At 43.8% G+C, this 27,887-nt stretch overlaps 1 protein-coding gene across 1 annotated transcript; it reads left to right on the top strand.

The window, feature by feature from the left end:
• Nucleotides 1–950: 950 nt before the first annotated feature.
• TRH (thyrotropin releasing hormone) lies at nucleotides 951–8,338 on the top strand. The gene is made up of 2 exons (XM_029597611.1): nucleotides 951–1,139; nucleotides 7,512–8,338. Exons 1-2 carry the CDS (start codon nucleotides 956–958, stop codon nucleotides 8,087–8,089), a joined length of 762 nt encoding a protein of 253 aa, XP_029453471.1. The 5' UTR covers nucleotides 951–955; the 3' UTR covers nucleotides 8,090–8,338.
• The last annotated feature ends 19,549 nt before the right edge of the window (nucleotides 8,339–27,887 follow it).

The raw sequence follows: 27,887 nt of genomic DNA, 5'->3' as shown, positions 1-27,887 counted from the left end.
TAACAGCAAGCAGTGGTAAGACTGTAATTTATTTTGCAAAATTTAATAAAATATAATGACATGTTTTAAAAAAAATGACAGAAGATGGGACTTAGTGGGATTACACTGATGCTCCAGGTTCTTGTGCTTTTTGAAAGGACAGTGGGGGAAATCGTCAGTTCAGTGTGCTGCAGCAGTCAAAAAAGCAAACAGAATGTTAGGAATTATTAGGAAGGGAATAGTTAATAAAACGGAAAATGTCATAATGCCTCTGCATCACTCCATGGTGAGACCGCACCTTGAATACTGTGTACAATTCTGGTCACCGCATCTCAAAAAAGATATAATTGCGATGGAGAAGGTTCAGAGAAGGGCTACCAAAATGATAAGAGGAAATGAACAGCTCCCCTATGAGGAAAGACTAAAGAGGTTAGGACTTTTCAGGTTGGAGAAGGGGACGGCTGAGGGGGGATATGATAGAGGTGTTTAAAATCATGAGAGGTCTAGAATGGGTAGATGTGAATCTGTTATTTACTCTTTCGGATAATAGAAAGACCAGGGGGCATTCCATGAAGTTAGCATGTGGCACATTTAAAACTAATCGGAGAAAGTTCTTTTTCACTCAACACACAATTAAACTCTGGAATTTGTTGCCAGAGGATGTTGTTAGTGCAGTTAGTATAGCTGTATTTAAAAAAGGATTGGATAAGTTCTTGGAGAAGTCCATTACTTGCTATTAATTAAGTTGACTTAGATAATAACTACTGCTATTACTAGCAATGGTAACATGGAATAGTCTTAGTTTTTGGGTACTTGCCAGGTTCTTATGGCCTGGATTGGCCACTGTTGGAAACAGGATGCTGGGCTTGATGGACCCTTGGTCTGACCCAGTATGGCATGTTCTTATGGTCTTATGTTCTTAATAAGTAACAGGTCCTGCTTTTTCTTCTGACCTTTCTCAGGCTCCAGGGCCACCATGGCAGCTGCTTGGCTTCTACTGCTCCTCTCCTTAACCTTGTCCAGCATCACTGTGACCCTGGGGCAACCTGTACTGCAAGAAAATGAGACGGAGGAGAGGAGCCATCTGGATGAGATCCTGCAGAGAGCCGAGGGCATGATCATCAGATCCATTCGGAAAAAAATAGAAGAGGAGGATGAAGGTGAGAGAGATATAAAAAAAAGTAGCTTCCTTTCCTTTAATTTCAGCAGTTATCTCATGCTGCCCATGTGCTGTGTATTAAATGGTATAAATGTTAATTGTCTTTTGAAGGGAATACGCTCAGCGAGAAAAAGTGAACACAGCATTTATTTACATAGCAACATCTATATTATGTAAATAGGCTAACCAGTAACGATTCACTTAATGTGGGTCCCTGCCATATCTGTGCACCATCGGGTTACTAAAAAAAAAACAAACAAACAGTGCACAATACGCATGAATAAGACATTGCAGGAGACTGGCGGGGATGGGGAGCCGGCTGTTGGAGTCAGCATGAGAACGTGCATGTTCATCTATCCAGGATGCTAGAGAACCAATGAGGAAACTAACAAAAGCTGTCCTGAACAAGCAGCAATGCCCTACAAGTGATCAAGCTTCTGCAACTGGCTGCAGAGATATATTCCTGCCAGTGTAGATTTTTATAAATGGGCAGACTGGAAGGCCCGATTGGTCTTTATCGGCTGTCTTTTACTATGTTAGATTTAAAATTCATATATTCTCTGGGAAAAAAATACATGGAAATGTGAAATAAATACAAAACCAATCTTGGGAAAGGTCAAGTGGCAACATCCCCCCCCCAATGACTTTGGAATAAAAGCCAGACACACCACCCTATTCCTATGGGCCTTTGTATTCAATTTTATTTTTATTTTGCCTGGACATTTCAATGTTATAACAAAAAAAGACAGTGGAAAAATAATTTGTCCACTTATTTTTCTCCTGTGTATTAGGTCATTACATATTCCATACTCTAAAAGAAAAAAACAAAGAAAGATTTGCAAGCAAAACAACTCAGCATAAACTGCCTGAGGCACATCATTTAAATTTATGTGACTAATTATGAATGACATGACACAAAGTGCAGACAGAAAAAAGTGGAAAATGGATTAAAGGTTCTATGATAGTGATAGTTGTATGAAAAGACAGTGTGCTGTTTACTTGTCACGGTGCAGTGTGTGATATGAAATACAGTGTGCTTTATCTATCATGGTACAGTGTGTGGTATGAAAAGATAGTGTGCTTTAACTGTCCCAGTGCAGTGTGCTTTAGCAGCAGGGGGAAAAGGGGAAAAGTGGCATTAAATTCAGACAGCAACCAGCAAGGACATTACATTTTAAGGTCTGGGAAAAGAAGTAAGCATGGGGGTAACTTGCTGATGCGGCTGTTACTACACTTAACTAATAAGCTTGATGCTTTTGATGCAACTCCAACATTGCTCTCTGCTGTCACAGTGCAGTGTGTCATATGAAAAGATACAGTGTGCTTTAACTGTCATGGTGCAGTGTATGATATAAAATACAGTGTGCTTTACCTGTCATGGTGCAGTGTGTGATATAATATACAGTGTGCTTTACTTGTCATGGTGCAGTGCATGCTATGAAAAGATACAGTGTGCTTTACCTATCATGGTGCAGTGTGTGATATAATATACAGTGTGCTTTACTTGTCATGGTGCAGTGCATGCTATGAAAAGATACAGTGTGCTTTACCTATCATGGTGCAGTGTGTGATATGAAAAGATATAGTATGCTTTAACTGCCATGGTGCAGTGTGTGATATGAAAAGATATGCTTTAACTGTCCCAGAGCAATGTATGTTATAAGATAAAGTATGCTGTACCGGTCCCAGTGCAGTGTGTGATATAAGGCACAGTGTGCTTTAACTGTCATGATACAGAGTGTGATATTATAAGATACAGTGTGCTTTAACTGTCATGATACAGAGTGTGATATTATAAGATACAGTGTGCTTTACCAGTCCTGGTGCAGTGTGTGATACGATAAGAAAGTGTGCTTTAACTGTCCCAGTGCAGTGTGTGTTATAAAGTATGCTTTACTTGTCAAGGTGCAGTGTGTGATATAATATACAGTGTGCTTTACCTGTCATGATACTCCAATGTATATCTTAATCTCTCGTCCCCCTTCTTATTTCCTCCTCCAAGTTACACATCCTTGTTATAATGTAACTTTACTCTCCTTCAAATTGTCTTTACTGTTTGGTTGGTTATAGTTCCTACTTGTTTGATGTAAACCGAGCTGATTTGATTTGTATCAAGAAATTCGGTATAGAAAAGCCTTTAATAAATAAATAAATAAATATAATAAGATATAGTGTGCTTTAATTGTCATATTGTCATATCAGTGTGTGATATGATTTATTTTATTTTGTTTATTTTGTTTAAAAGAGTTTCTAACCAATATTCGTAGCATAGTTTGAGGTTGAATACATATTAAAAACATACATAATTGTCAAATAAAACATCAAACAACATCAAAGACAAAATACAAAAATACAATACCAGCAAGCACAATGTTACTTCCCTGCCGTTTGAACTAGAAATATGGAGGTTAGTCTTTACTAAAAACTCATGAAAGCAAATTCATTTTTAAAGCCTTCTTAAAGGACTTAACACAAGCCAGAGACTGCAACTGTTTGGGGAGGGAGTTTCATAATATTGGACTAGATACAAAGAAAGCTGTTTCTCTTGTCAGATTAAGGTGTGCGACTCTAACAGACGGTGCTTCCAACAAATTTTTATCACTAGACCCTAAAATGTGTGTGGGTTTATAAACACACAGGATTGCATTCGCCCAAGGAACTATCTCACTTTATAGTATTTTATGAATGAGGATTGTTAGTTTATACGGCACCCAACATTTAATTAGGAGTCAATGAAATGACATCGAGACTGGGATAATGTGATCTCACATATGCACATCTGTCAGTATCCTGGCCGTGGCTTTCTGGACTATTTGTATTGCTCAAATTATGCTTGCTGGCAGCCCTGAGTAAAGGAAATTACAATAATCTAATATGCTCAGCATGTTTCAAAGACAATCCCTAAATCTTGAGGTTCCAACAAAGATTTTAAATGCCTGAGCAGATGCAGTTTTGTAAAATGAAGATTTCACTACTGACTTTGTATGAGGATGAAATGACAATGCATATCCAGGATTATGTCCAGATTCCATACTATCAAGTCAATGGGAAATCTGTGAACATCAAAGTCAAATATTAGAGAATTATGTGACATAGGACAACTGCTTAAGATGATTAGTAACATTTTTTGGATATTCAACATCAGTTTGTTATGAAACAATCATAAGAACATAAGAACATGCCATACTGGGTCAGACCAAGGGTCCATCAAGCCCAGCATCCTGTTTCCAACAGTGGCCAATCCAGGCCATAAGAACCTGGCAAGTACCCAAAAACTAAGTCTATTCCATGTTACCGTTGCTAGTAATAGCAGTGACTATTTTCTAAGTCGACTTAATTAATAGCAGGTAATGGACTTCTCCTCCAAGAACTTATCCAATCCTTTTTTAAACACAGCTACACTAACTGCACTAACCACATCCTCTGGCAACAAATTCCAGAGTTTAATTGTGCGTTGAGTAAAAAATAACTTTCTCTGATTAGTTTTAAATGTGCCACATGCAAACTTCATGGAGTGCCCCCTAGTCTTTCTATTATCCGAAAGAGTAAATAACAGATTCACATCTACCCATTCTAGACCTTTCATGATTTTAAACACCTCTATCATATCTCCCCTCAGCCGTCTCTTCTCCAAGCTGAAAAGTCCTAACCTCTTTAGTCTTTCCTCATAGGGGAGCTGATCCATTCCCCTTATCATTTTGGTAGCCCTTCTCTGTACCTTCTCCATTGCAATTATATCTTTTTTGAGATGCGGCGACCAGAAATGTACACAGTATTCAAGGTGCGGTCTCACCATGGAGCGATATAGAGGCATTATGACATTTTCCGTTTTATTCACCATTCCCTTTCTAATAATTCCCAACATTCTGTTTGCTTTTTTAACTGCCGCAGCACACTGAACCGACGATTTCAATGTGTTATCCACTATGACGCCTAGATCTCTTTCTTGGGTTGTAGCACCTAATATGGAACCTAACATTGTGTAAATATAGCATGGGTTATTTTTCCCTACATGCATCACCTTGCACTTATCCACATTAAATTTCATCTGCCATTTGGATGCCCAATTTTCCAGTCTCACAAGGTCTTCCTGCAATTTATCACAATCTGCTTGTGATTTAATTACTCTGAACAATTTTGTATCTGCAAATTTGATAATCTCACACATCGTATTTCTTTCCAGATCATTTATAAATATATTGAAAAGTAAGGGTCCCAATACAGATCCCTGAGGCACTCCACTGCCCACTCCCTTCCACTGAGAAAATTGTCCATTTAATCCTACTCTCTGTTTCCTGTCTTTTAGCCAGTTTGCAATCCACAAAAGGACATCGCCACCTATCCCATGACTTTTTACTTTTCCTAGAAGTCTCTCATGAGGAACTTGGTCAAACGCCTTCTGAAAATCCAAGTATACTACATCTACCGGTTCACCTTTATCCACATGTTTATTAACTCCTTCAAAAAAGTGAAGCAGATTTGTGAGGCAAGACTTGCCTTGGGTAAAGCCAGGCTGACTTTGTTCCATTAAACCATGTCTTTCTATATGTTCTGTGATTTTGATGTTTAGAACACTTTCCACTATTTTTCCTGGCACTGAAGTCAAGCTAACTGTTCTGTAGTTTCCCAGATCGCCCCTGGAGCCCTTTTTTAATATTGGGGTTACATTTGCTATCCTCCAGTCTTCAGGTACAATGGATGATTTTAATGATAGGTTTAATGAAGGATCTTACACATAGTGAAACCATATTGCAAGTTTTTGCCCAAGATGTATCATAGGGAGTACACTGGCACAATGCATAATATGACAAGATACAGCGTGCTTTACCTGCCATGGTCTGGTGTGTGATATGACAAGATACAGTATGTATTACCTGTCCCAGTGCAGTGTGTGATATAATAAGATACAGTGTGCTTTAACTGTCATGGTGCAGTGTGTGATATAAGGTGCAGTGTGCTTTAACTGTCATGGTACAGTGTGTGATATTATAAGATACAATGTGCTTTAACTGTCATGGTGCAGTGTGTGATATAAGGTGCAGTGTGCTTTAACTGTCATGGTACAGTGTGTGATATTATAAGATACAGTGTGCTTTAACTGTCATGGTGCAGTGTATAACATGATGCTGAAAGCTTATGAGCCAATATACTAAAGAATAATTAATATCACCTAAATGCATATATAAATGTGTGTTTAATGCCATGTACATGAGAGTAAGATGATAAACTACAAACATACTTTACATATAGACTTTTTCACAAAACATCAAGTCTATTTTCCAAGGTGCAGTTAATTTTCTCATGTTAATACATTTGCAAAGCAGTACATATACGTTATTGCTTTGCTAATTGGTAATGATCTGATTTGCATAATTCTGCATCTCATTACCAAATTAGCATGGTTTATGCACAAAAGGTTGCAAAAGCTCAAGCACACATGTTAAAAGTACTGTTACTATGCAAACATCTAAATTGTATGTGTTAACAGCACTTTGTACACATGCACTCATGCTTATGAATTTAAGGAAAAGTCCTCCTAGCTGAAGTACTAATGCCATCAAGTTATCTGGGCAGGTGCAGATTCCACCCAAGAGGCAGTGCTCCCCCCACATAACAGCCATTTCTTCTGTCCACTGAACAGAGGGAAAGGTCAGGAGTGGGGTCAAGCAGTTAGAGGCCAGCCTGTAGATTAAGGTGTAAAAGGGGGCAAGCCAGGGCTTCTTCTTTCCCGTTCCTGTTCACTCACCCTAGTAGTAATCTAATCTGGTTAGAGGAGTTTGGCACTAGAGATGGGGTTCTTGAATGAGGGTTATAGTAATGTTGCAGCTGGGGGGAGGCAGGTACCCAAGCCACTAAGTGTGGGTTAGCAAGGAGTGAGTTGGACTTCATTCAATACACTGGCAGGAGGGTAATAGATATGGTGTGCAGGCTGGACCCAGATGGAAGACTGAGGGCAGTGGATAGGGGGGGCTCAACAGGTTGCAGAGAGAAGACTGGCTCAGGCCTAGTTTGCCACATGCATATGTAATAAAGCTGGGACCTTGTAACACCAACAAATAAAGTGGTGATTTGGGTGGTGGTTGTGGGCAGGGATGGGGTTGGGAGTTGAGGGATAAAAGGGGTGGCTCACGGCTCCCTAAGTTAATATATTAGCCTCTGAATGAGTCACTCACCCCGGCATGCTATTATGACAGGCTAAACATGGACTAATGGTGTATCCTCATGGTATTGTAATATGGATAACTTGTGTTGACGTTTCCTGATTCCATTTGATTGTAAGAGTTTGTGATGTCACACCAGTGCTTTAACAAGTCTCATTAATCAATCAGATTGCATTAATGGTTTCATTGACATGATTCATTTCCTTACCCAGAACCCAGTGCTCTTCAGCTTGAGTGGCTCTCCAAAAGACAGCACCCTGGCAAGAGATTCTTGGAGGACCTGGAAAAGAGGCAGCATCCAGGAAAAAGAGAGGAGGGGGATGAGATGTCTTTTATAGAGAGCCAGAAAAGGCAGCATCCAGGGAAGAGAGAAGAGGACAGCGACGGGTACATGGAGATGCAAAAGAGACAGCATCCAGGCAGGAGGTCCCTTCTGGATCACTACTGGGACAGTCCCAGCACCCAGCTGGTTTCCATGAGTGAATTATCGAAAAAGCAACACCCAGGGAAGAGGACCCGCGGGTACAGTAAGCGCCAGCATCCTGGCAAGAGAGAGTGGGATGAGGAATTGGAGGACCTAGAGAAACGTCAGCATCCAGGAAAGAGGTACCTGGAGTCTGAAGGCCTTGATTATTACCCTCCCTGTGACATCCAGGACATATTCAACTGCACCAAAGCAAGTTTATTGCTAGAATTGTTAGATAATGTGAACAAAGGCAGGGAAGAGGAGAAACGGCAACATCCTGGCAGGAGATCTGAACTGGAAGGAGATCTGATTGCTCAGGAGTAAGAGGAAACCCTTCCATCTTTCTGATGGATCTGTTAGACCATGTAAAATTCTGTTTCTCCATCCCTTCCGGCTTCTCCATTCCTATTAATGACTTCCTTCCTCTCTCCCATCTGTCCCCTTCTTTTCCCTTCTCTGCTATGTTTCCTTCCGTGCCCTCCATTTTTCTCTCTCCAGTCACTCTTCAGTTTGTTTCCCTTCCCTCTACACTCTCCTCCTTGCCTTAGTGATGTGACTCCCTCAGCAAGCCAATTTTAGACAAAAACAGATATTCCCTTTCACCTGTGCTGACAAGATAATAAAAGGAAAGTAATGTTACAAAGTCTCTGTCCCAAAACTTTCAAACTCAAACCTGGAGAAGAGGAGGGATAAGTGACTTGGTCAGGATCAAAGGGTAAAAGAAAATGGGGGAAGGGGAACTTGTAGCTTCACATCTCACAGCTCTGAGACCCAGGCGCTAAGTTAACCCTGGCAGTTCAGAATCTAAGCCATCCTATCACCCAGTCACTAAATTGCTTCACTATATGAAGTCAGAGCTACTGAATTTAGAAGGTAGGTGAGATGATGCAAAATCATAGCGCTCACTGATAATGAGATTGGACATGATCATTACTGTTTCCTTATTTGTTAGTGCAGTGCTTTCCAAATTTGGAGTACTGGGCTGCAGAATGCCAGTGACTAGGACATGGCCTCAGTCCCACATCTGCATCTGTTCCAGTTGTTTTGGGGAGGAGGGAGCACGACCAGAATGTGCCAGACTTCTGCTGTCAGCTCTGGGCTCCATGCAGCTCTTAGGAAGTTTGAATTGTACAGTATCTGTACTCCTGCACTGTGCTTACGATGACTAGTGAGAAGCACGGGAGTAGAAGTGCTGCACAGCTCAAAGGGTCAGTGTGGTGTGGAGTCAGCCAGGAGCCAGATTATGGCAGAGTGAGCTATTGGGAGGAGGAAAGGAAGGAGAGTGAGCAGTAGGAAACAGAGGTCAAGAGGGGTAAAAGTGAACAATAGGGATGGGGAAGGGTGAGAGTAAGAAATGAGGGGGTGGGGATGATGGAATGAGCGTTTGTTTTTTTTTTTTTACTTCCACTGGGTCCTGAGAAAAAAAGTCTGAAATCCACTCTGTTAGAGAGTATAGCCAGCCACTCCCACAAGTGAAGTGGAGATGGAGCCCCCATCTCCCAGATACACCTATGTTGTAGGTTTGGATTATGGGAAAAGGAGATTTTATGACATGTAGCAGTTAGAGTATTTAGGAAAGTTGTGGATGAAGTAATCAAGTGTTAAAGTTTCCCTGAGTCATTTGGACATTGATTAACCTTAATCTTTTAATATATTTATAAATGATCTAGAAAAGGAAGTGATGAGTTTTGGAGCCTTGAACTGAAGTGGGGTTGGTGCATCCTGCAGGAAGGAGCCCTGCAGGTCCCCACCGTCAGCAGGCGGAGTCAGATGAGACGAGGTCCAACTGGAGCTTCGCCTTTACCAGCCCACGTTCCCCTCGGGTTGAGCCTTTGGGTGCCGAGGCTGGCAGGTCTTAGGTGGGGGCCTTTGCTGATGAACTGAAGGTCCAAGAAGTAGGCAGTAGTCTGTGGCAGTCGGCGTTCAGGCAGGTCTGTGAAGCAGGCAATGGATGATGGCAGACGGCATTCAAGCAGGTCCAGGAATCAGGCCAAGGTCAATACCAGGAAGTGGCAGGACAAGGGAGGTGAGGAGCAACACAGAAGGCAAGGTACACTAAAGAACTGAAGACTGACTGCAGGGAGACAAATGAGACAAGGACCACAAGAACATAAGAGCGAAGACACTGAAACTGAAGACATTGGAAATGAAGACATTAGAATTGAAGGCAAGGGCTCAGGACTAGAGAACGCAGAGACAAGAACGCTGGGCAACTCACACTTCTAGGCAGTAGGGAGACCTGTTGCTGAGGCATCATCTGAGAGTGCCTGTCAGGGTTACCTGCCACTGGCCCTTTAAGGCTGGAGATATTAGTGCAGGCATGCCCTAAGGGCAGGGAGGACCAGCAGTGTCGGCAGCATCCTGCAGCAATGGTTTTCCGTGGCTTCCTGCCGCATTTGAGAAGGAGGCAGGCCGGCAGTGTCCTAAGGAGGAGGAAGGCCTGGCCCAGGGTAAGTGCAGTAGTCCACAAAAGGAGCCTGCAGACCGCCAAATGCAACAATACACCTTCTCTTAAGTCCCCTACCTGAGGTTTGGGTTTTCTCGGTGTGGTGTAGATGGAACTCCTTCAGAGGATTATGGTCCAAAATGTTGGAAGCAGGTTTGCAGAAGTTCTCTTCTGGGCCATAGCTCTTCCAGGCAATAAGATATTCAAGTCTTTTACCCCTGTGAACATAAGAACATAAGAAAATGCCTTACTGGGTCAGACCAAGGGTCCATCAAACCCAGCATCCTGTTTCCAACAGTGGCCAATCCAGGACATAAGAACCTGGCAAGTACCCAAAAACTAAGTCTATTCCATGTTACCATTGCTAATGGCAGTGGCTATTCTCTAAGTGAACTTAATAGCAGGTAATGGACTTCTCCTCCAAGAACTTATCCAATCCTTTTTTAAATACAGCTATACTAACTGCACTAACCACATCCTCTGGCAACAAATTCCAGAGTTTAATTGTGCGTTGAGTAAAAAAGAACTTTTTCCGATTAGTTTTAAATGTGCCACGTGCTAACTTCATGGAGTGCCCCCTAGTCTTTCTGTTATCCGAAAGAGTAAATAACCGATTCACATCTACCCGTTCTAGACCTCTCATGATTTTAAACATCTCTATCATATCCCCCCTCAGCCGTCTCTTCTCCAAGCTGAAAAGTCCTAAACTCTTTAGTCTTTCCTCACAGGGGAGCTGTTCCATTCCCCTTATCATTTTGGTAGCCCTTCTCTGTACCTTCTCCATTGCAATTATATCTTTTTTGAGATGTGGCGACCAGAATTGTACACAATATTCAAGGTGCGGTCTCACCATGGAGCGATACAGAGGCATTATGACATTTTCCGTTTTATTCACCATTCCCTTTCTAATAATTCCCAACATTCTGTTTGCTTTTTTGACTGCCGCAGCACACTGAACTGACGATTTCAATGTGTTATCCACTATGACACCTAGATCTCTTTCTTGGGTTGTAGCACCTAATATGGAACCCAACATTGTGTAATTATAGCATGGGTTATTTTTCCCTATATGCATCACCTTGCACTTATCCACATTAAATTTCACCTGCCATTTGGATGCCCAATTTTCCAGTCTCACAAGGTCTTCCTGCAATTTATCACAATCTGCTTGTGATTTAACTACTCTGAACAATTTTGTGTCATCTGCAAATTTGATTATCTCACTCGTCGTATTTCTTTCCAGATCATTTATAAATATATTGAAAAGTAAGGGTCCCAATACAGATCCCTGAGGCACTCCACTGTCCACTCCCTTCCATTGAGAAAATTGTCCATTTAATCCTACTCTCTGTTTCCTGTCTTTTAGCCAGTTTGCAATCCACGAAAGGACATCGCCACCTATCCCATGACTTTTTACTTTTCCTAGAAGCCTCTCATGAGGAACTTGGTCAAACGCCTTCTGAAAATCCAAGTATACTATATCTACCAGTTCAACTTTATCCACATGTTTATTAACTCTTTCAAAAATGTGAAGCAGATTTGTGAGGCAAGACTTGCCCTGGGTAATGCCATACTGACTTTGTTCCATTAAACCATGTCTTTCTATATGTTCTGTGATTTTGATGTTTAGAACACTTTCCACTATTTTTCCTGGCACTGAAGTCAGGCTAACCGGTCTGTAGTTTCCCGGATCGCCCCTGGAGCCCTGTGGTGGGAGTCTAGGATTTCCTTGACCTCGTATGTTGTCTCTCTGTCATTGGTTACCTCCTGAAGTCCTGGTGGTTTCCTAGAGGGCCAGGAGAGTATCCGGGGCTTAAGAAGTGAGACATGGAATATGTTGTGTATTTTGAGAGTTGCTTAAATTGATATGTGACGGGATCCAGTTGTCACACTACCAAAATGGAGACAATGTAGTGCAGAGCCAGGCACATAGATGGTACCCGCAGATGTAAGTGATGTGTGTTGAGCCACACTTTCTGCCCTGCCTTGAACTACAGGGCTGGCCTTCTGTGAGCATCAGCCATTTTCTTGACTTGGATAGCGGCCTTTTGAATTAGGAGGATGGTCTGTGCCCATAGTTCTTGCAATTCCTGAGCTGACCATTGGCTCTCTGGTGAAGACACTGTTTCCGGCAATGGAAGGGGAAGGTGTGGTTGTCTTCCATAGACCAGCCAAAAGGGAGAGGACCTGGTAGCAGCGTTAACAAGAGAGTTGTAGGCAAACTCAGCCCAGGGTAGGAGAGAGGCCCAATTTTCCTGGAGCTCGTTAGTGTAGGAACAGATGAAGGCCTTGTGGTGCCAAATTTCTTGTACAGGGAGTGCCAGTACTTCGTGGTGAACTGTACTCTTCGGTCTGATAGTATGTGCTTGGGTAGCCCATGCAAATGGAGGACATGTAGAGTGAAGAGGCATGCCATTTCAGGTGCAGATGGAAGGCCCGGTGGTGGGACAAAATGCACCATTTTGGAAAAACAATCAATGATTAATGAGATCCCAGTATTGCCATTAGAGGGGAAGATCCATGATGAAATCCATGGATAGGTGGGTCTAGGGTTCCTGGGGGCCTGGCAATGGCTGTAACCACTCCCAGGGTCGGCCATGCAGTGGTTTTTGCTGTGCACAAGTTGGGCACGAATTAACATAAGCTTTGACATCTTGCTTCATGCGTGCACACCAGTGTGACCTGCAACATGGGAATCATGGGCCCAGTTTAATATTTTTTCACGCAGATGGGAAGGTACAATCTTCTTCCCTGGAGGAACAGTCATGGAGGAGGCCAGAAGTATCTTTGCAGGGTCTATGATGTGCCTGGGAAGCTCCGGGATGTCCTCAGTCTGGACGGAGCGAGAGAGAGCATTTGCCCATTGGTTCTTGAGTGTAGGTGGTGCCGCAGTTTGAAGTTGAAATGGGCAAAGAACAGTTTGACTTGAATTTAATTGCTGAGTTTGATGGAGGTGTTAGAGGTTTTTGTGATCCGTGTATATTGTGATATGGTGTACCATTCCTTCGAGTAAATGATGCCACTCTTCGAGAGCCAATTTTATGTGCAGGAGTTCTCGATCTCCAATGCCATAGTTTCACTCCATGGGTGAGAATTTCTTTGAGAAAAGGAGTAAGGACTAAGTACGCCTTCTGAAGAGTGTTGATTTAAAACTGCCCCAATGCCTAATGCTGAGGCATCTACTTCCAGGATGAAGGACCATGTGGGGTCTGGATGGCGCAGACAGGATCCTTCAAGGAATGCATTTTTTAGGTCTTTTTAGGTCCTTAGTATTGGCACCCTTGCAGGTGAGAGCAGTGAGGGGTGCTGCCATGGTGGAGTAGTTTGGGATAAGTTGCCAGTAATAGTTGGCAATTCCCTGGAATCTCTGTAGAACGCAGAGCCCTACGAGGCGTGGCCAATCTCTGATTGTTTTTACCTTGTCAGGATCCATGTGAGACAATGTATCCCAGGAAGAGGAGTTCTTCCCACTCAAAAATGCATTCTTCTAGCTTGGAAAATAGATTGTTCTCTCACAGGCATTGCAGTACTGTGCGCATAACTTGGCGGTGGGTGTTGAGGTCTTGAGAGAAAATTAAGATGTCATCTAAGTACACGGTTACACAGATGTAAAGGAGGTCACAAAAAATTTCATTGATTATCTTTTGGAAAACTGCTGGTGTATTACACAAGCAGACGTTCATGACAAGATACTCATAGTGTCCATGACGGTGTTAAAAGCCATTTTCCACTCATCACCCACCTTGATCCACACAAGATTGTATGTACCTCTGAGGTCTAGTTTGGTAAAGATCTTCATGCCTTGGAGGTGATCAAAGAGCTCTGAGATCAATGATAAGGGGTGGTGGTCCTTTTTTGTGATTGTGTTCAGGCCCCGATATCAATATAGGGCTTGAGAGAACCATCCTTCTTCACCATGAAAAAGAAGTCAACTCCAGCCAAAGAGGAGGAAGGGCAGATAAAGTCACACTCTAAGTTTTCCTTAATTTACTCTGTTATGGTTCAAGTCTCGGGGATAGGCAAGAGATAAACTCTTCCCTGCGGTGGTGTGGTATCTGGGAGGAGCTTGATGCCACAATTATATGACTGGTGAGGTGGCAGTGTCCCATCTTTTTGCTTAGAAAAAATATCCTCAATCTGTGTCGTGTGGAGGAATCCCCAGAAAGGCGATTGCCAAGGTCAGGCAGAGAAGAGGTTTTACCGGCTCCAGGCAGGAGTTCATGTATTTGTGGCCTCATTTGGAGAGCTGTAGAGTAGCCCATTTGAATTGTGGATGGTCTTCTTGCAGCCAGGGAAGACCCAGGTCGATGGGGTGAATGGCCCTGGGAATCACATGGAAGGTGATTCTTTTCAGGTGGAGGAGGCCTGTGCATAATGTCACCAGTGTGGTACTTAAAGTGACCTGGCCAGGGAGACTGTCTACATGGATCAAGGAAATTATCATTGGAGAATCCCTTCAGACAGTGGGGATGAGGAGCTTGTCCACGAGTTCTTTCATAATGAAGTTCCCACCAGAACCTGAATCCACAAACGCTTGACTGGGGAAGCTGAGGGAGTCCAACTCTATGGTGACAGGCAGTAGTATCTGGGGAGCTGGAACGGTAAGGCATAGGGTCACCTCCCCACTGGACCTTAGGCATTCAAGTTTCCCATTTTCAGTGGGCATTGGTCCATGAGGTGTCCCTTATCAGCAAAATATAAGCATAGCCCCTGCTGTCTTCAATGAAGCCTCTCTTCAGGAGCCATACATCTGCAACCCATATGCATGAGCTCTTCGGACTCAGTCAAGGAAGCTGGAGTTGCTGGTGCGAGGGACTGTTGGAAACGAGGTGCCAGAGTAATGTTCCTGCTCGGGGGACGGACTTCCTAGGCCCTCTGCTGAAGTTGGCAGTTGATTTTCCCAGTTAATTTGATGAGGGATTATAGCAAGGCAGGGAAGTCTTGACTGGCGAGTTCATCTTTGATTTTAGAGGAAACACCCTCAAGGAAAATAGTGATCAGACAGTCCTCTTGGCAATTGAGTTCTGTTACCAAGGTTCTCAACTCAATTGTGTATTTATTTATTTATTTATTTGAACATTTTTATAGACCGACGTTTGAAGGAGAACACCACATTGGTTTACATTTGGCCAATGTTCTGGTGCCTTGGCGGAGATGAAGTAGATCTGAGCCTGCCATGGCCGTTCAGCCAGCTTCCTCAAAGACCATTTTGAAATGATCTGTGGGGGGGGGGGGGGGGATATGATAGAGATGTTTAAAATCATGAGAGGTCTAGAACGGGTAGATGTGAATCGGTTTTTTATTCTTTTGGATAATAGAAAGACTAGGGGGCACTCCATGAAGTTAGCATGTGGCACATTTAAAACTAATCAGACAAAGTTCTTTTTCACTCAATGCACAATTAAACTCTGGAATTTGTTGCCAGAAGATGTGGTTAGTGCAGTTAGTATAGCTGTGTTTAAAAAAGGATTGGATAAGTTCTTGGAGAAGTCCATTACTTGCTATTAATTAAGTTGACTTAGATAATAACCACTGCTATTACTAGCAATGGTAACATGGAATAGTCTTAGTTTTGGGGTACTTGCCAGGTTCTTATGGCCTGGATTGGCCACTGTTGGAAACAGGATGCTGGGCTTGATGGACCCTTGGTCTGACCCAGTATGGCATGTTCTTAATTGGCACAAGTTGTGCAATAGAGGGTCTGCACATTCCTGCAGAGGGGATGCCCACACTAAAGTCTTCCCATCCAGGAGTGAAAGGATGTAAGTGGTCTTCGTTAGATCATCTGGAAACAAAGGTGCATTTGGCACTGGTTCAGGAAGCTAAGGCATTGCTTGGGATCCCTGGCATACCAGGGTGGAACCAGCAATTGTGGTATGGAGCAGTTTGAGGCGATGGGCGGTGGGCACAGTTGCTGAAGGCGTTGGAGCTGAAGAAGGAGAGAGTTTCCAACTGTGTGAACAGCTGGTCCATGGAAGCTACCAGGATCTCAAGGATCTTCTGCTGCTCTTGTAACTTATGAGTGAGGCCAGGAATATCCTGCAGGGAAGTCAGGTCTGCAAGCTCCATGTCCTTGCAATCTGTGGGAGACATGGAACCTTGAACCAAGGTGGAGTTGGTGCATCCTGCAGGGAGGAGCCGTACAAGTCCCCACCATCGGCAGGCGGACTCAGATGAGGCAGAGGCCCAGCTGGAACATTACCTTAACCAGTCCACATTTCCCTCAGGTTGAGCCTTTGGGTGCCGGGGCCAGCAGGTCTTAGGTGGGGGCCTCTGCAGATGAGCTGAAGGTCCAAGAAGTAGGTCTGTGGCAGGCAGCGTTCAGGCAGGTCCATGAAGCAGGCAATGGTTGGTAGTAGATGGCATTCAGGCTGGTCCGTGAAGCAGGCAATGGTCTATGGCAGGTGGCGTTTGGACAGGTCCATGAAGAAGGCAATGGTCTGTGGCAGGCAGCGTTCAAGCAGATCCAGAAGATAGGCTGAAGTCAATACTGGGAATCCATCCAAAGGCAAGGCAGGAAAAAGAGACAGGGCAAGAGAGGCAAGGAGAAACTCAGGAGAAAAGGTGCACTGAAGAACTAAGGAACTGAATATTGGCTGCATGGAGAAGAACTAGATGAGGACCACAAAAACAGAAAAGCAAAGATGTAGGAACTGAAGACACTCAAACTGAGGACAAGGGCTCAGGACTAGAGAATGCATAGACAGGATCACTGGGCAACTCACATTACTAGGCAGTAGGGAGAATTTTTGCCGAGGCGCCAGAGGGATGTAGGCATGGCCTTATATAGGCCATTGAGAGTGACATCATCTGAGGACGCCTGTTGAGTTTTCCCTCTACTGGCCCTTTAAGGCTGGAGAAATCTGTGCATTCTAGGAGCAGCAGAAACTGCCGGCGGCGGCCTGCCATGATGGCCTTCAGTGGTATCCTGCCGCATCGCGCCACGGCATCCTGCCACATTTGAGGAGGAGGCAGGGCGATGTCATCCTGAAGTGGAAGAAGGCTTGGCTTGGGGGTAAGTGTGGCGGTCCATTGGAGAAGCCCATGGACCACCAAATGCAACAATGAATGACATGATTAAAGTTGCAGATGAAACAAAATTATTCCAAGTTGTTAGCTTATGAGCCAATTGCAAGGAATTGCAAGAGGACCTTTGAGACTGGGGGCTTGGGCATCTAAAAGGCAGGTGAAATGTAATGTGTCTAAGTGCAAAGTGATGCATATAGGGAAGAATAATCCAAATTATAGTTACACGATGCTGAGTTCCATATTAGGCATCACCACCCAAGAAAAGGATCACGGAGTCACTGTGGACAAACTTGGGCTCAGTGTGCAGCGGAGATCAAAAAAGTAAATAGAATATTAGGTATTATTAGAAAAGGAATAAAGAATAAAACAGGATATTGATATATATATATATTGATCCAAGGTGCAACTGCACCTTGAGTATTGTGTGTAGTTCTGGTCACCCCATCTCAAAAAAGATAATGCAGAACCAAAAAAGGTATAGAGAAGGGCAACAAGAATGATAAAGGGGATGGAATGTCTCTGCTATGAAGAAAGGCTAAACATATTAGGGCTTTTCAGCCTGGAGAAGAGACAGCTGAGAGGAGCTGTGATAGAAGTCTATAAAATCATGAATGGGGTGGAAAAGATAAATGGAGAAAATGTATTTACCCTTTCAAATAATACTAGGACTAGAGGATACTTTATGAAGCTAATAGGGAGCACACTTTAAACAAATCAGAGAAAGTATTCTTTCACTCAGTGCACAATTAAACTGTGGAATTTGTTGCCAGAGGATTTGGTGAAAGCAATTAGCAAAGTTGGATTCAAAAAGGTTTTGGACAAGTTCCTGGAGGAAAAGTCCGTAAACCACTATTAACCATGTTAACTTGGGGAAGCCACTGCTTATCCCAGTTATGAGCAAGAAGGATTGGACCTGTTCGTGGGGTCTTTCAGGGTACTTGTGACCTGGATTAGCCATTGTCAGAGAGAGGATGCTGGGCACAGTAAACCTATGGTCTGACCCAATTTGGCATTTCTTATGTTCCTATTTCAAGTGAAAAGTGATATGTATTAGTTGTACTAACATAGTCCCTAGAGCAGTGCTTCCCAATCTTTGAGGTACTCTAAACCTCCCTTGTTCCGTGGATATCCATAATAAATATATATGAAATATGCAGATCTATCCCATGCATTCCCATTGCAGCTATCCAGAAAACCAGACTTAGACATGGGAAACACTGTTCTAGGGCAGTGGTTCTCAACCCAGTCATTAGAACATGGTCAAAATGAATATGCATGAGATAGATTTGCATGCACATATATAGATTTGCACATGTAAATGTATCTTATGCATATGTTTGGGGGATATCCTGAAAACCAGGCCCATTTGTGGCTCTTGAGGACTGGAATTGGCCACCCTTGAACCAGTAGCTTCTATTTCGGGCAGAGCCAGATGTAATGGTTTGACACCTATAGGCAGGACTGGAGAGCAGAAAACACACTGGCACACATCCCCATAGCAAGAGGGAGGGGGGCTCATTGATGGCCTAGATATTTGGTCCTTCAAAATGTAGTACCCTAGGCTGACTGTGCCTATATCTGGATCTGTTTTCAGGAGTACTAAAGCTGAGGCTTTGTATAATGTAGAATCAGGCAAAGTTAGGTTTCCAAATTAAATCTCCCAAACTTTATTTTCTACCTTGAAAAGTTTAATTTAACTTTGCAGAGAACTCCCTGTTCCAGTGTATGCTGACTATTCTTATACAGCTTTTGATTTGGGGGCTGGAAAGATGGTTTAAAAACATTTTATAGTTAAATAAATGTATATTACATTTTGTTTCAAATTATATGAGGGAGGTGCCAGGATTGTGGCAGAGGAGCAGCTGCCTCCTATGCCCATGGCTGAGCAGATGTGACAGTCCCTGCAGGGAAACTGCAAAGACATGGAGCTACTAGAAGGTGAATTAACCACACCTCGGCAGGTAAGAAACACTGAGCTGTATCCGTGCAGCTAAAAGAAATCCAGATAGATGCTCTCCTTAGAGAAATTAGGACCACAAGTCCAAGAATGCAGTGTCTTTCAGCCATTTTGTCACCTTAAAGTCTCAGTGTTCTCTCTCTCACTTCCCCCCTCCCCCACATCTTGACCTATGTTCAGAGTAGGAGATCTATAGGTCCAAAGTGAGGTGGAGCAAAGCACCTCATAGCCAAAGTAAGGCCAGTGAAGCATTAACACCTCGGGTCATGCGCAGGCAGAGCCATTGAAAGGGGCGCAGAAGATGGGTGTCAGGCCAGGGGATGTCGGGGCACAATGCAGTTGCTTTCACTACAGAGGCAGATGCAAGGTCCCATGGGTCCATTCCTGCACAGCTGCATCATTAAAGGTGGATCCCCTTCCCTCCCCCCCCCCCCCTCCCAGACTGGCTGTGACATTGGAGAGGAACCCCTCCACCCAACCACTGGAGCTCCGTGTAGCCCAGCGATGGACCAACCAAAACAGGTGCTGTAGTGCATGAGTTTTCTTCAGATGTTGCTGAAATTCCACAGTTACAATGAACAGGGCTCTAGTTTAAAGGTCTTTCCAATGAAGAATTGTACCATTGACACAGAATTGGGGGGGAAAGTACTCTCAGAAAAAGGTCCTACGAGGCCAATAAAACGTTGAGCTCTTAAATTAATGGCAACAATATTCAGCTGAAAACTCACCTATATCTAGGCACCAAAAACTTAGGTACCTACATTTAGGATTTCTATGCATTTGTCTAGATTCAAGCTCCTAAATGTAGGAGCCTAGTGCTGAAAATCAGTGCTAAACAACTAAGTTTATTTCCCTTCCCAAAATGCACCCCCATAGCCCCCCCACTTTTTAGGTTCCTAAATTTAGGAGCTTAATGAAACCAGGAACCTAAACCCTAGCATATTTTCTGTAGGGTCAATCTAAGAGCCTTACTCCTACAGACAGGTGTTTAAACCTTTGAAATGTGATCTCTTAGAGTTCCATATTCAGCCACCATCCAGCTGAGCAAGTTTTCTGGATAAAGAAATTCAGAAAACTTGGCCGGGCTATTCAGTGGCTCGGCCACACTGATGAATGTACCAGGGTATCTAATAAACTTATCTGACTAGCTTTAGACCTGCAGGTCTTACTTATCCAGCTAGTATAGCCAGTTAAGGCTGAATATCAGTATTTATCTGGCTAAGTATATCCACCCTGGAATGCCTCATCCTGCCCATTTAGCCAGCTAACTATATAGCCAGATAAATAGTTATCCGGCTAAGTGGCAACCACTTAATGTGGCTGAATATTCAAACAGCACCACTTAGCTGGATAGGTCCAAACGTATTTGGCTAAGTTGTGCTGAATATCGATCTTTAGTGACTAACATGGTGTGCCTGGAACCATTAAGAAGCTGAGTGAATCCAGTATAAATCAGAGACACCTATTCTGGACCAGGTGGATATTTCTTATAGTTTCGACCACCACCATTGAGTATCTTCTAGATAGTTATTGTCAATTGATGGGATCAACCAGAACACAACTAGCTGTCACCTCCCTAACATGGCAACAGAGCACTTTCTGATTCATTGTACTCAACAGCTACTCCTCTTACTGTGTCCACTCGTCACTCAAATTAAGCACTAAAAATGATCTCTCTTTGAGGTTTGATTGTTTGGGCTTATTTGACTATGGTATACCAATCTCCCTTTTGAAACAGATTTACTTGGCATGGTCTACAGATAGTAATAGGTGTCTACGGTTAGTGAGTCATCCAATGAAGATTTTGTCCTCAGTTTGGGCAGCATGTTCAACTGGCGTAAATGCAATTTAACCCAGTACAAAAAGAGGCAACAGAAACAAAATATTTAAAAAGCTAATTCTCCTGAATTAAAGTCCACAAAGTATGAAAAACTATTTTCTAGGCAAAGATCTTTTGTGTGGCGTTGGTTACTAAATGTTTATTCTGTACATAACTATTTTAATAATAAAGTAACAACTCTGTACACAAGGCCCAGTCCTGCTGGAGGCCTCCTGTCTGTGCATTATAATAATAAAGTACGCATCTGGAATAAGCTTGTGCGAATCCTTGTTAATGCAGCTGCAAGCTTCTCACTCGGAAGGTGAATCTTACAGGTGAGTAAAGGTCATAGGCACACACAGTGCTCACAATTCACTTCACGGTAGCTCTTTGGTGCACGAAACACGCATGTGCTTGGTTGTGACATGAGAAACTAATCTTTTAGGAAGTGGCTTCTTCCGTGAGGCTTTTTAAACACTGCTATAACTCTAAAATTGCGTAGCTCACCTAGTATTATGGAACTGATTAGAGCTGTAGCAGTTTTTGATTTCAGACTGACAGCACCAGAACAATAATTCAATTTGACTGGGAGCACGATAACTTCCACTAAATGTTATCGATTGACTTTAACCCTTGAATGAAGATTAGCAGTGATCCTGCGACTTATGCTATTGGAGATGGGCAGAATTGGTTCAGTAGTGCCATCCTCATAAAAATACAATGTTGAAAAGTGTCAAAACATTAATGTGTGTGCAGGATTTTTTTCACTACCTTGTTTTGTTTTTTTTTATTTTCAAAATACACATCATCTCAATTTGTGGATTTTCTGCATAATTTTCTAATGCATATTGCTTGGAGGAGGGCTGGTTTTGCGGGTGTAAAACCTGTGCTGCCACACGGGGTTTCGTACCCAAGGGGCCACTACTGTGCTGGTACCCTCGCCCCCATCGAGGTCCTTCGTGCTATTCATTCTTCTTTTCTGGCTGCATGCAGCAGCCAGTTCAACCCGGTCAGATCGGCTCCACAGGGGAAAAAGACTGACACCACCTAAAGAACACTGATGGGACATGGAGGAGGTGGAGCCCACTGTTCTGCACTAGCGCCGTGGAGGAGAAGAGCATTTGTGAAAGGTTCACAGGCTTGCAGCCTATGCAGGAGCCACCACCAAGCTGAACCAGGAGGTGACCGCAGGAGTGGACTGAGGGATCCACCGGCACAAGAAGGGGGAAGGGAGGCAGACCTGCTGGGAGAGGTTGAGGGAGGGAGCTCAAAGCTGCTGCTGCTGAGCACAGGATGGAAAGATGAAGCCACTGCTGAGTGCTAGGGGGTGTGAGGCAGGAAGCTGTTGTGCTGAACTCTGCGGTGGGGGAAGCTGCTGCTGAGCACTCTTCGGGGTTACAAAGGGGTTGGGGAATGTTTGTGCTGAAGGGGGGCTGGTGGCACTTTTGGTGAGAGGAAAGAGAGAGGAGTCAAGAAATATTAGTGCAGGGCAGAGAGTGATTGCATGGAGGAGGGAGGTGGGAGAATGGGGGCAGGGAGATAGTGATCCTGGACAGAGGGTAAGGAAGGAGGGGGGGGGGGGGGGAGATGGGGCAGGAGGTATTGTTTATTGTTCTCTGGGGAGGAAGGTGGGAAAAGCATTGTTTTTGCACAGGGTGCCCGTTAGCCTAGAGTTGGCCAGAACTTGGAGGGAGAATCATTCTAGGGACAGCGGTAGACAACTTTTATGAAGATGACTCTTTCTACCAGATTTCTTTAGAAAAATGAGTTTAATCCATTCCTACATGGCTCATAAACCTCTCTGTTGCACATTTTTGGCACTCTTGAAATTTGTCAGCTTGGTAAATGAGTTCGACACGATTTTATCCTAAGACTTTATTTATTTATTTATTTATTTATTTTTAGATTTTTATATACCGGTGTTCCTATATGAAATAAAGATCACATCGGTTTACATTGAAACAGAACATGAAAATTGCCAAAAGGCATTACATAGAACAAGGTTATGAAACTTGGAACAGTGTACATAAGTTCAAAATTTAACAATAACGTTGTAACATTGATTTAGAGGAAGAGAAACTGACACAGGTAGAGGGGTTTCAGCAATTCTTACAACAATTACACATCTGAATAGCATGGCCAGTGTAAGCACCAGAACTAGTACCTCCCAAGTAAGCTAAACATTACGCTTCAAAGTGTTAGGACTAGCCGGATTACTCAGTATCAGTTTTCCCATTTTGGGGGTCTACTGCTGCCTCCAAACAATATTTTTTAGATTATAAAATCTTATCTTTATTCTTTTAATATAAAGTGCACAGGACTTAATTTGTAGGCAAAAAAGAAGTGGAACTGTGGAGGGGAGGGGAGGGGAGCTAGGTGGGGCCAGGGCCAGGTGTGACCTGTGCAAAGGGGTGGGGCCAGGTGTGACCTTGCAAAGGGGCGGGGCCAGGGCCAGGTTTGAACTCTCTCTCGCACACACACTTACACAAATCAAAGTCACGTGGCTGCCTTTGTCTCAGGGTAGGCAGCTCCAACATTCTCCGATCTTCTCTGCTTCCTCCATATAACTACTGGATCTGTTCTGTTTCCTCAGGTGAGCCAGAACTGATCCATACTGCCAGCTCTGCTCTGCTTTCTTGGGTCCCAGAAAAAAAGATATCAGGACACTGTTCTGGGTTGTTCTGCCAGAAATAAAGCCCTCAGTAATGGACACAAAGGGATAGATTTTTAAAGGTATGCGCGGGCGTAGATTTGTTCGTGCAACCCAGCGCAAACAAATAAATCTATGCCCGATTTTATAACATGCGCGCGCTACCGCGCGCATGTTATAAAATCCAGGGTCGGCGCATGCAGGGGGGTGCATAATAGTGCAACTTGCGAGCGCCGAGCCGAGCAGCCTGCCTCCGTTCCCTCCGAGGCTGCTCCGAAATCGGAGGGAACTTTTTTTCTGGCCCCCCCCCCCACCTTCCTCTCCCTTCCCCTCCCTAACCCACCCCCCAGCCCTAACTAAATCCCCCCCCCTATCTTTGTTCAGAAAGTTACGCCTGCCCGAGGGCTGGTTCGGAGGCATCGGCCACGCCCCTGGAACAGCACCATGGCCCTGCCCCCGAATGCCGCTCCTCCCCCAACACGCCCCCCAAGCAAAGCCCCGGGGCTTATGCGCGTCCCGGGGCTTTGCGCACGCCGGCGGCCTATGCAACATAGGCCTATGCCCCAAAAAGGGGTGGCATTAGCACATCTGAAATTTGTGAGCAATGGTGCCATTCATCAAGGGTTGAAGCATTGACAGTTGACATTACTGCTCACAACTTAAGAACATGCCATACTGGGTCAGACCAAGGGTCCATCAAACCCAGCATCCTATTTCCAACAGTGGCCAATCCAGGCCATAAGAACCTGGCAAGTACCCAAAAACTAAGTCTATCCCATGTTACTGTTGCTAGTAATAGCAGTGACTATTTTCTAAGTCAACTTAGACTTGGGCTAATTCAAACCCCTTTTTTGAGGGGGTTCTTTGTTCTGCAGTGTCTGCTTCAGTATCACCCCTTCTGCTTCTGGTGGGGGGAAGGGCTGGATTAGGGAGCAGAGTGGCTTTTCTCTTCTCTGTGTGCGCCAGGCTCAAATCCTCTTCTTCTCTTCCCTGTAGGCTGCCTAAAAGGGAGGGGCTGGAGCAAAATACCCCTGCTGCGCTACCTTTTGTACCTAAAAAGAAGTGTCGAATCTGCATTCCAGGCCACTCCCCCACAAATTAAGCCCTAACAGTGCGTGCGTTCAGTTTCTAACATTTCCTTCCCTGCATCCTCCCCTCCCCCCCATGTTATGTATTAATCTGAGGCCGGCAGGGGCTCTGATGAAAGTCAGCCTAGCCCTCCTCCCATCACCCCCCCTGATTTCCTTAGACTCATAAGAGTGGGAGTGCAGCATGGTTCCAGCATAATGATTCAAATGCGCTTTGTTTTGGTTTTTCTATGCTTGCGCAGCTGTGACATAATTTCTGGACCCATTACAACAGCTGCCATCTAGGAGGCGCATCATTTCTTGCCTCCAGGCACCCACCGCCATCTTGAAAAATGTATTTCCAGTTCCAGTCTGTGCCCTTCACAAGGGCCAGACCCGGGGGGGACACACAACCAGAAGTGATGTCATCAAAAAGGGATGGGGTGTGGACAGGGCTATGATGAATGTCAACAAAGGGGCATGGCCAGGGCAGGAAAAGGGGCAGGGATTAACCCAGAAGTAAACTCTGATTGGCTGAGGGGGGGCAGTGGGTGGGGGCTTAACCAGGAAGTGGGCACGGCCACCTGTCATAATAACATTTTGACAAGATGTGTACCCTACAACTGCTACTAAGCATAAAATCAGGATTTTCCTATTCCTGCTTTTTCCATAGGATTTTCTAAGTAAAACATTTTTTGCACACATACAGCTAAGAAGCAAGTACAAGAAAAATCAGATACAAGCATAAGAAATCCTAACTCAAACCTCTTAAATATCTGTAATGCATGGCGCACACAAGGCCCAGCCACATGCATAACCCCCATTTTTCACTCATGGTTTTGAAAATCTACTTGTAAGTTTGTACCTGAAGCAACAGAGGGTAAAGTGACTTGCGCAAGGTCACAAGGAGTGGCAGTGAGATTTGAACTCTAGTCTCCCTGGTTTATAGCCCACAGCTCTAACCACTAGGCTACTCCATAGCCACTGGGACACTTAGTTTCAGTCACACCTATCCCAGAGCATCCTGGGGGTCCTGTAGACACATTCTTGTAGAGAAAATAGTATGTATTTTATTTATTTATTTGGATTATTTACCTTGCTTTTTTGAATACACGTTTCACCCAAAGTGATTTACAATATATTAGAATAGCAGCATATGACAAAGGTCACTTGCAGCTTTACAATACTATGCGTGTACCACTTTAAATAGCAGACTTAAACCATGGTGTGAAATCAACCTACACACACCGGCTGTCATAGTCATAAGGAAAATGATATTTCTCCTAGACATCATTGCAGCCAGATGATTTGAGACCTGTGAGTTGGGAAAATCAGATCTTGAAGTCCCAGAATACCTTGTGAAGGGGACTAGGTCATGTGTAATCAGATAAAGCCCTAAATCAGAGATAAATTGGAGGTCAGCTAAAAGATATTTGATGTGATTTTATGTTAACAATACATGAAGTTCCCAACTTAAGACGTTTTGAGTTACAACGATTTAGAGTTACACCATTTCTAAATTGACATCCACTGTCCAACACTTCTTTTGCCTTTAAGACAACTGAAAATCTCCCAGTAGGTACAGGTTAGTGCATTGATGACCATGAGGCTTGGAGAGGTGACGTCAGTAAAAAGAGTAGCAGGGACTTCCTCTCCTCAAACCAGTACTGCTGCAATGTCCTGTGGGCAGGCCATGGTGCTTTCCTCTTCAGACAAAAAACAGTAATTCTTTGAAATGTGTCTCTACTTTTTACAATACTATATAATCACTAAATTCTGGGTTATTTTGGTGAAAATAGAATAGTGAGCCCTTGTGCTAGAACCAATTCCCTTTCTCTAACACTGGGGCCGATGCAATATTTGTGCGTAGAAAACGGGTGCTCAGTGTTGAGCACTCGCTTTCCTAATAAGTGCCCAGCCACCTCTCCTGGGTGTGCGATGCAATATTTAAATGAGGGGTTGCACTAAAAAGGAGGCGCTAGGGAAAACTGTGCATCCCTAGCGCCTCCTTGGCATTGGATGCACAGGAGAGGTGGCTGTCAGTGCGGGTTGGGAAAACGGACATTCAATACAAGGGTCCGTTTTCTCCTGCTACAGGCATAATATACATCTTTTGCATTTATATTGGGCATCCAGAATTATTTTGTTTTACCCAAGACTTTTTTTTTTTTTTTTTTACTGGAATCTGCTTTCTGTGCTTCCTCCTACTTAGAATCACAACGATACTAATAGGAGGAATCACAGAAAGCAGAATATTTTTTGTTTTTATCAATGAGCCCTTGAGTGTGCCGCGTTGCAATGGGCGCACCGAATGCGCAGGACATTTTTTTGCATTGCGGGGATTAGCTAATAGACTCAGCTACATGGAATTTACATGTGGTGAGCGCTATTAGCGACACGGTAAGTTGGACGCGTGTTTTGAATGCACTAATCCCTGTATTGCATCAGGGGTTATGGATGCATGTCCAAAATGCATGTCCAATCGCATGTTAAGCCATGTGCTAGCTGCAGCTCATGGTATTGCATCGGCCCCATGGTTCTTATGGGACAATTGGTTTTGACTTACAACGTTTTGACTTATGACTTGATTTTAAGGAACCAATTGTGTCTTAAGTCTGAGGACTTCCTGTATTCACATTCTCGGGAGGGAATATATACAGAAAAACTGCCATGAATTTTTCTCTCTCTTTTTCAAGTCTTCACTGTTTGGAAATATAATCATAGGGGAGGAGAATTTGCAAAGTCCTTTCCAAGGGTAAAAGACATTTTTTTTTTAGCTGCAGTAACTGGCTTTCTGAATATTGCCCTCGCTCTTGAGACTAAGGGTAGGTGCGATGCTCCTCAGCCAGCGGACTCTTAGCCAGGCATGAAAAATAAGGGTCCAGATTGCATTTTCCAATCCTCATGTAAACTTCTCCAACAAAACTCTGCCTGCACGCACTTTCTCTTTGAGAACTGGTGCACAGCCAGCAGGTAAAAAGTGCACGTAGACTTTGGCCCAGTCTGCATAGCATAAAAACGGACTACAAAACCTGAAGTAGCACCAGTGCACGGCTTTCTCTCTAACCTGTACAAGAAAACACTGACAGTTCTTAGAAAGTCGCGTTCAAGACGGAGGTTGCTGTGGTAACTGATCACTGATGCCATGGAAAGA

The sequence above is a fragment of the Rhinatrema bivittatum genome, chromosome 4 (genome assembly GCF_901001135.1).
Source record: "Rhinatrema bivittatum chromosome 4, aRhiBiv1.1, whole genome shotgun sequence".
NCBI classification, from domain to species: Eukaryota; Metazoa; Chordata; class Amphibia; order Gymnophiona; family Rhinatrematidae; genus Rhinatrema; species Rhinatrema bivittatum.
Note: the sequence above shows the minus strand (reverse complement) of the source record. Positions and strands in the feature narration are given on the sequence as shown.

Excerpts from the sequence above, each read along its gene's own strand:
- TRH (XM_029597611.1), top strand. The coding sequence starts at position 956 with ATGGCAGCTGCTTGGCTTCTACTGCTCCTCTCCTTAACCTTGTCCAGC. Across the intron at positions 1,140-7,511 it reads AATAGAAGAGGAGGATGAAG|AACCCAGTGCTCTTCAGCTT; the intron begins GTGAGAGAGATA and ends TTCCTTACCCAG.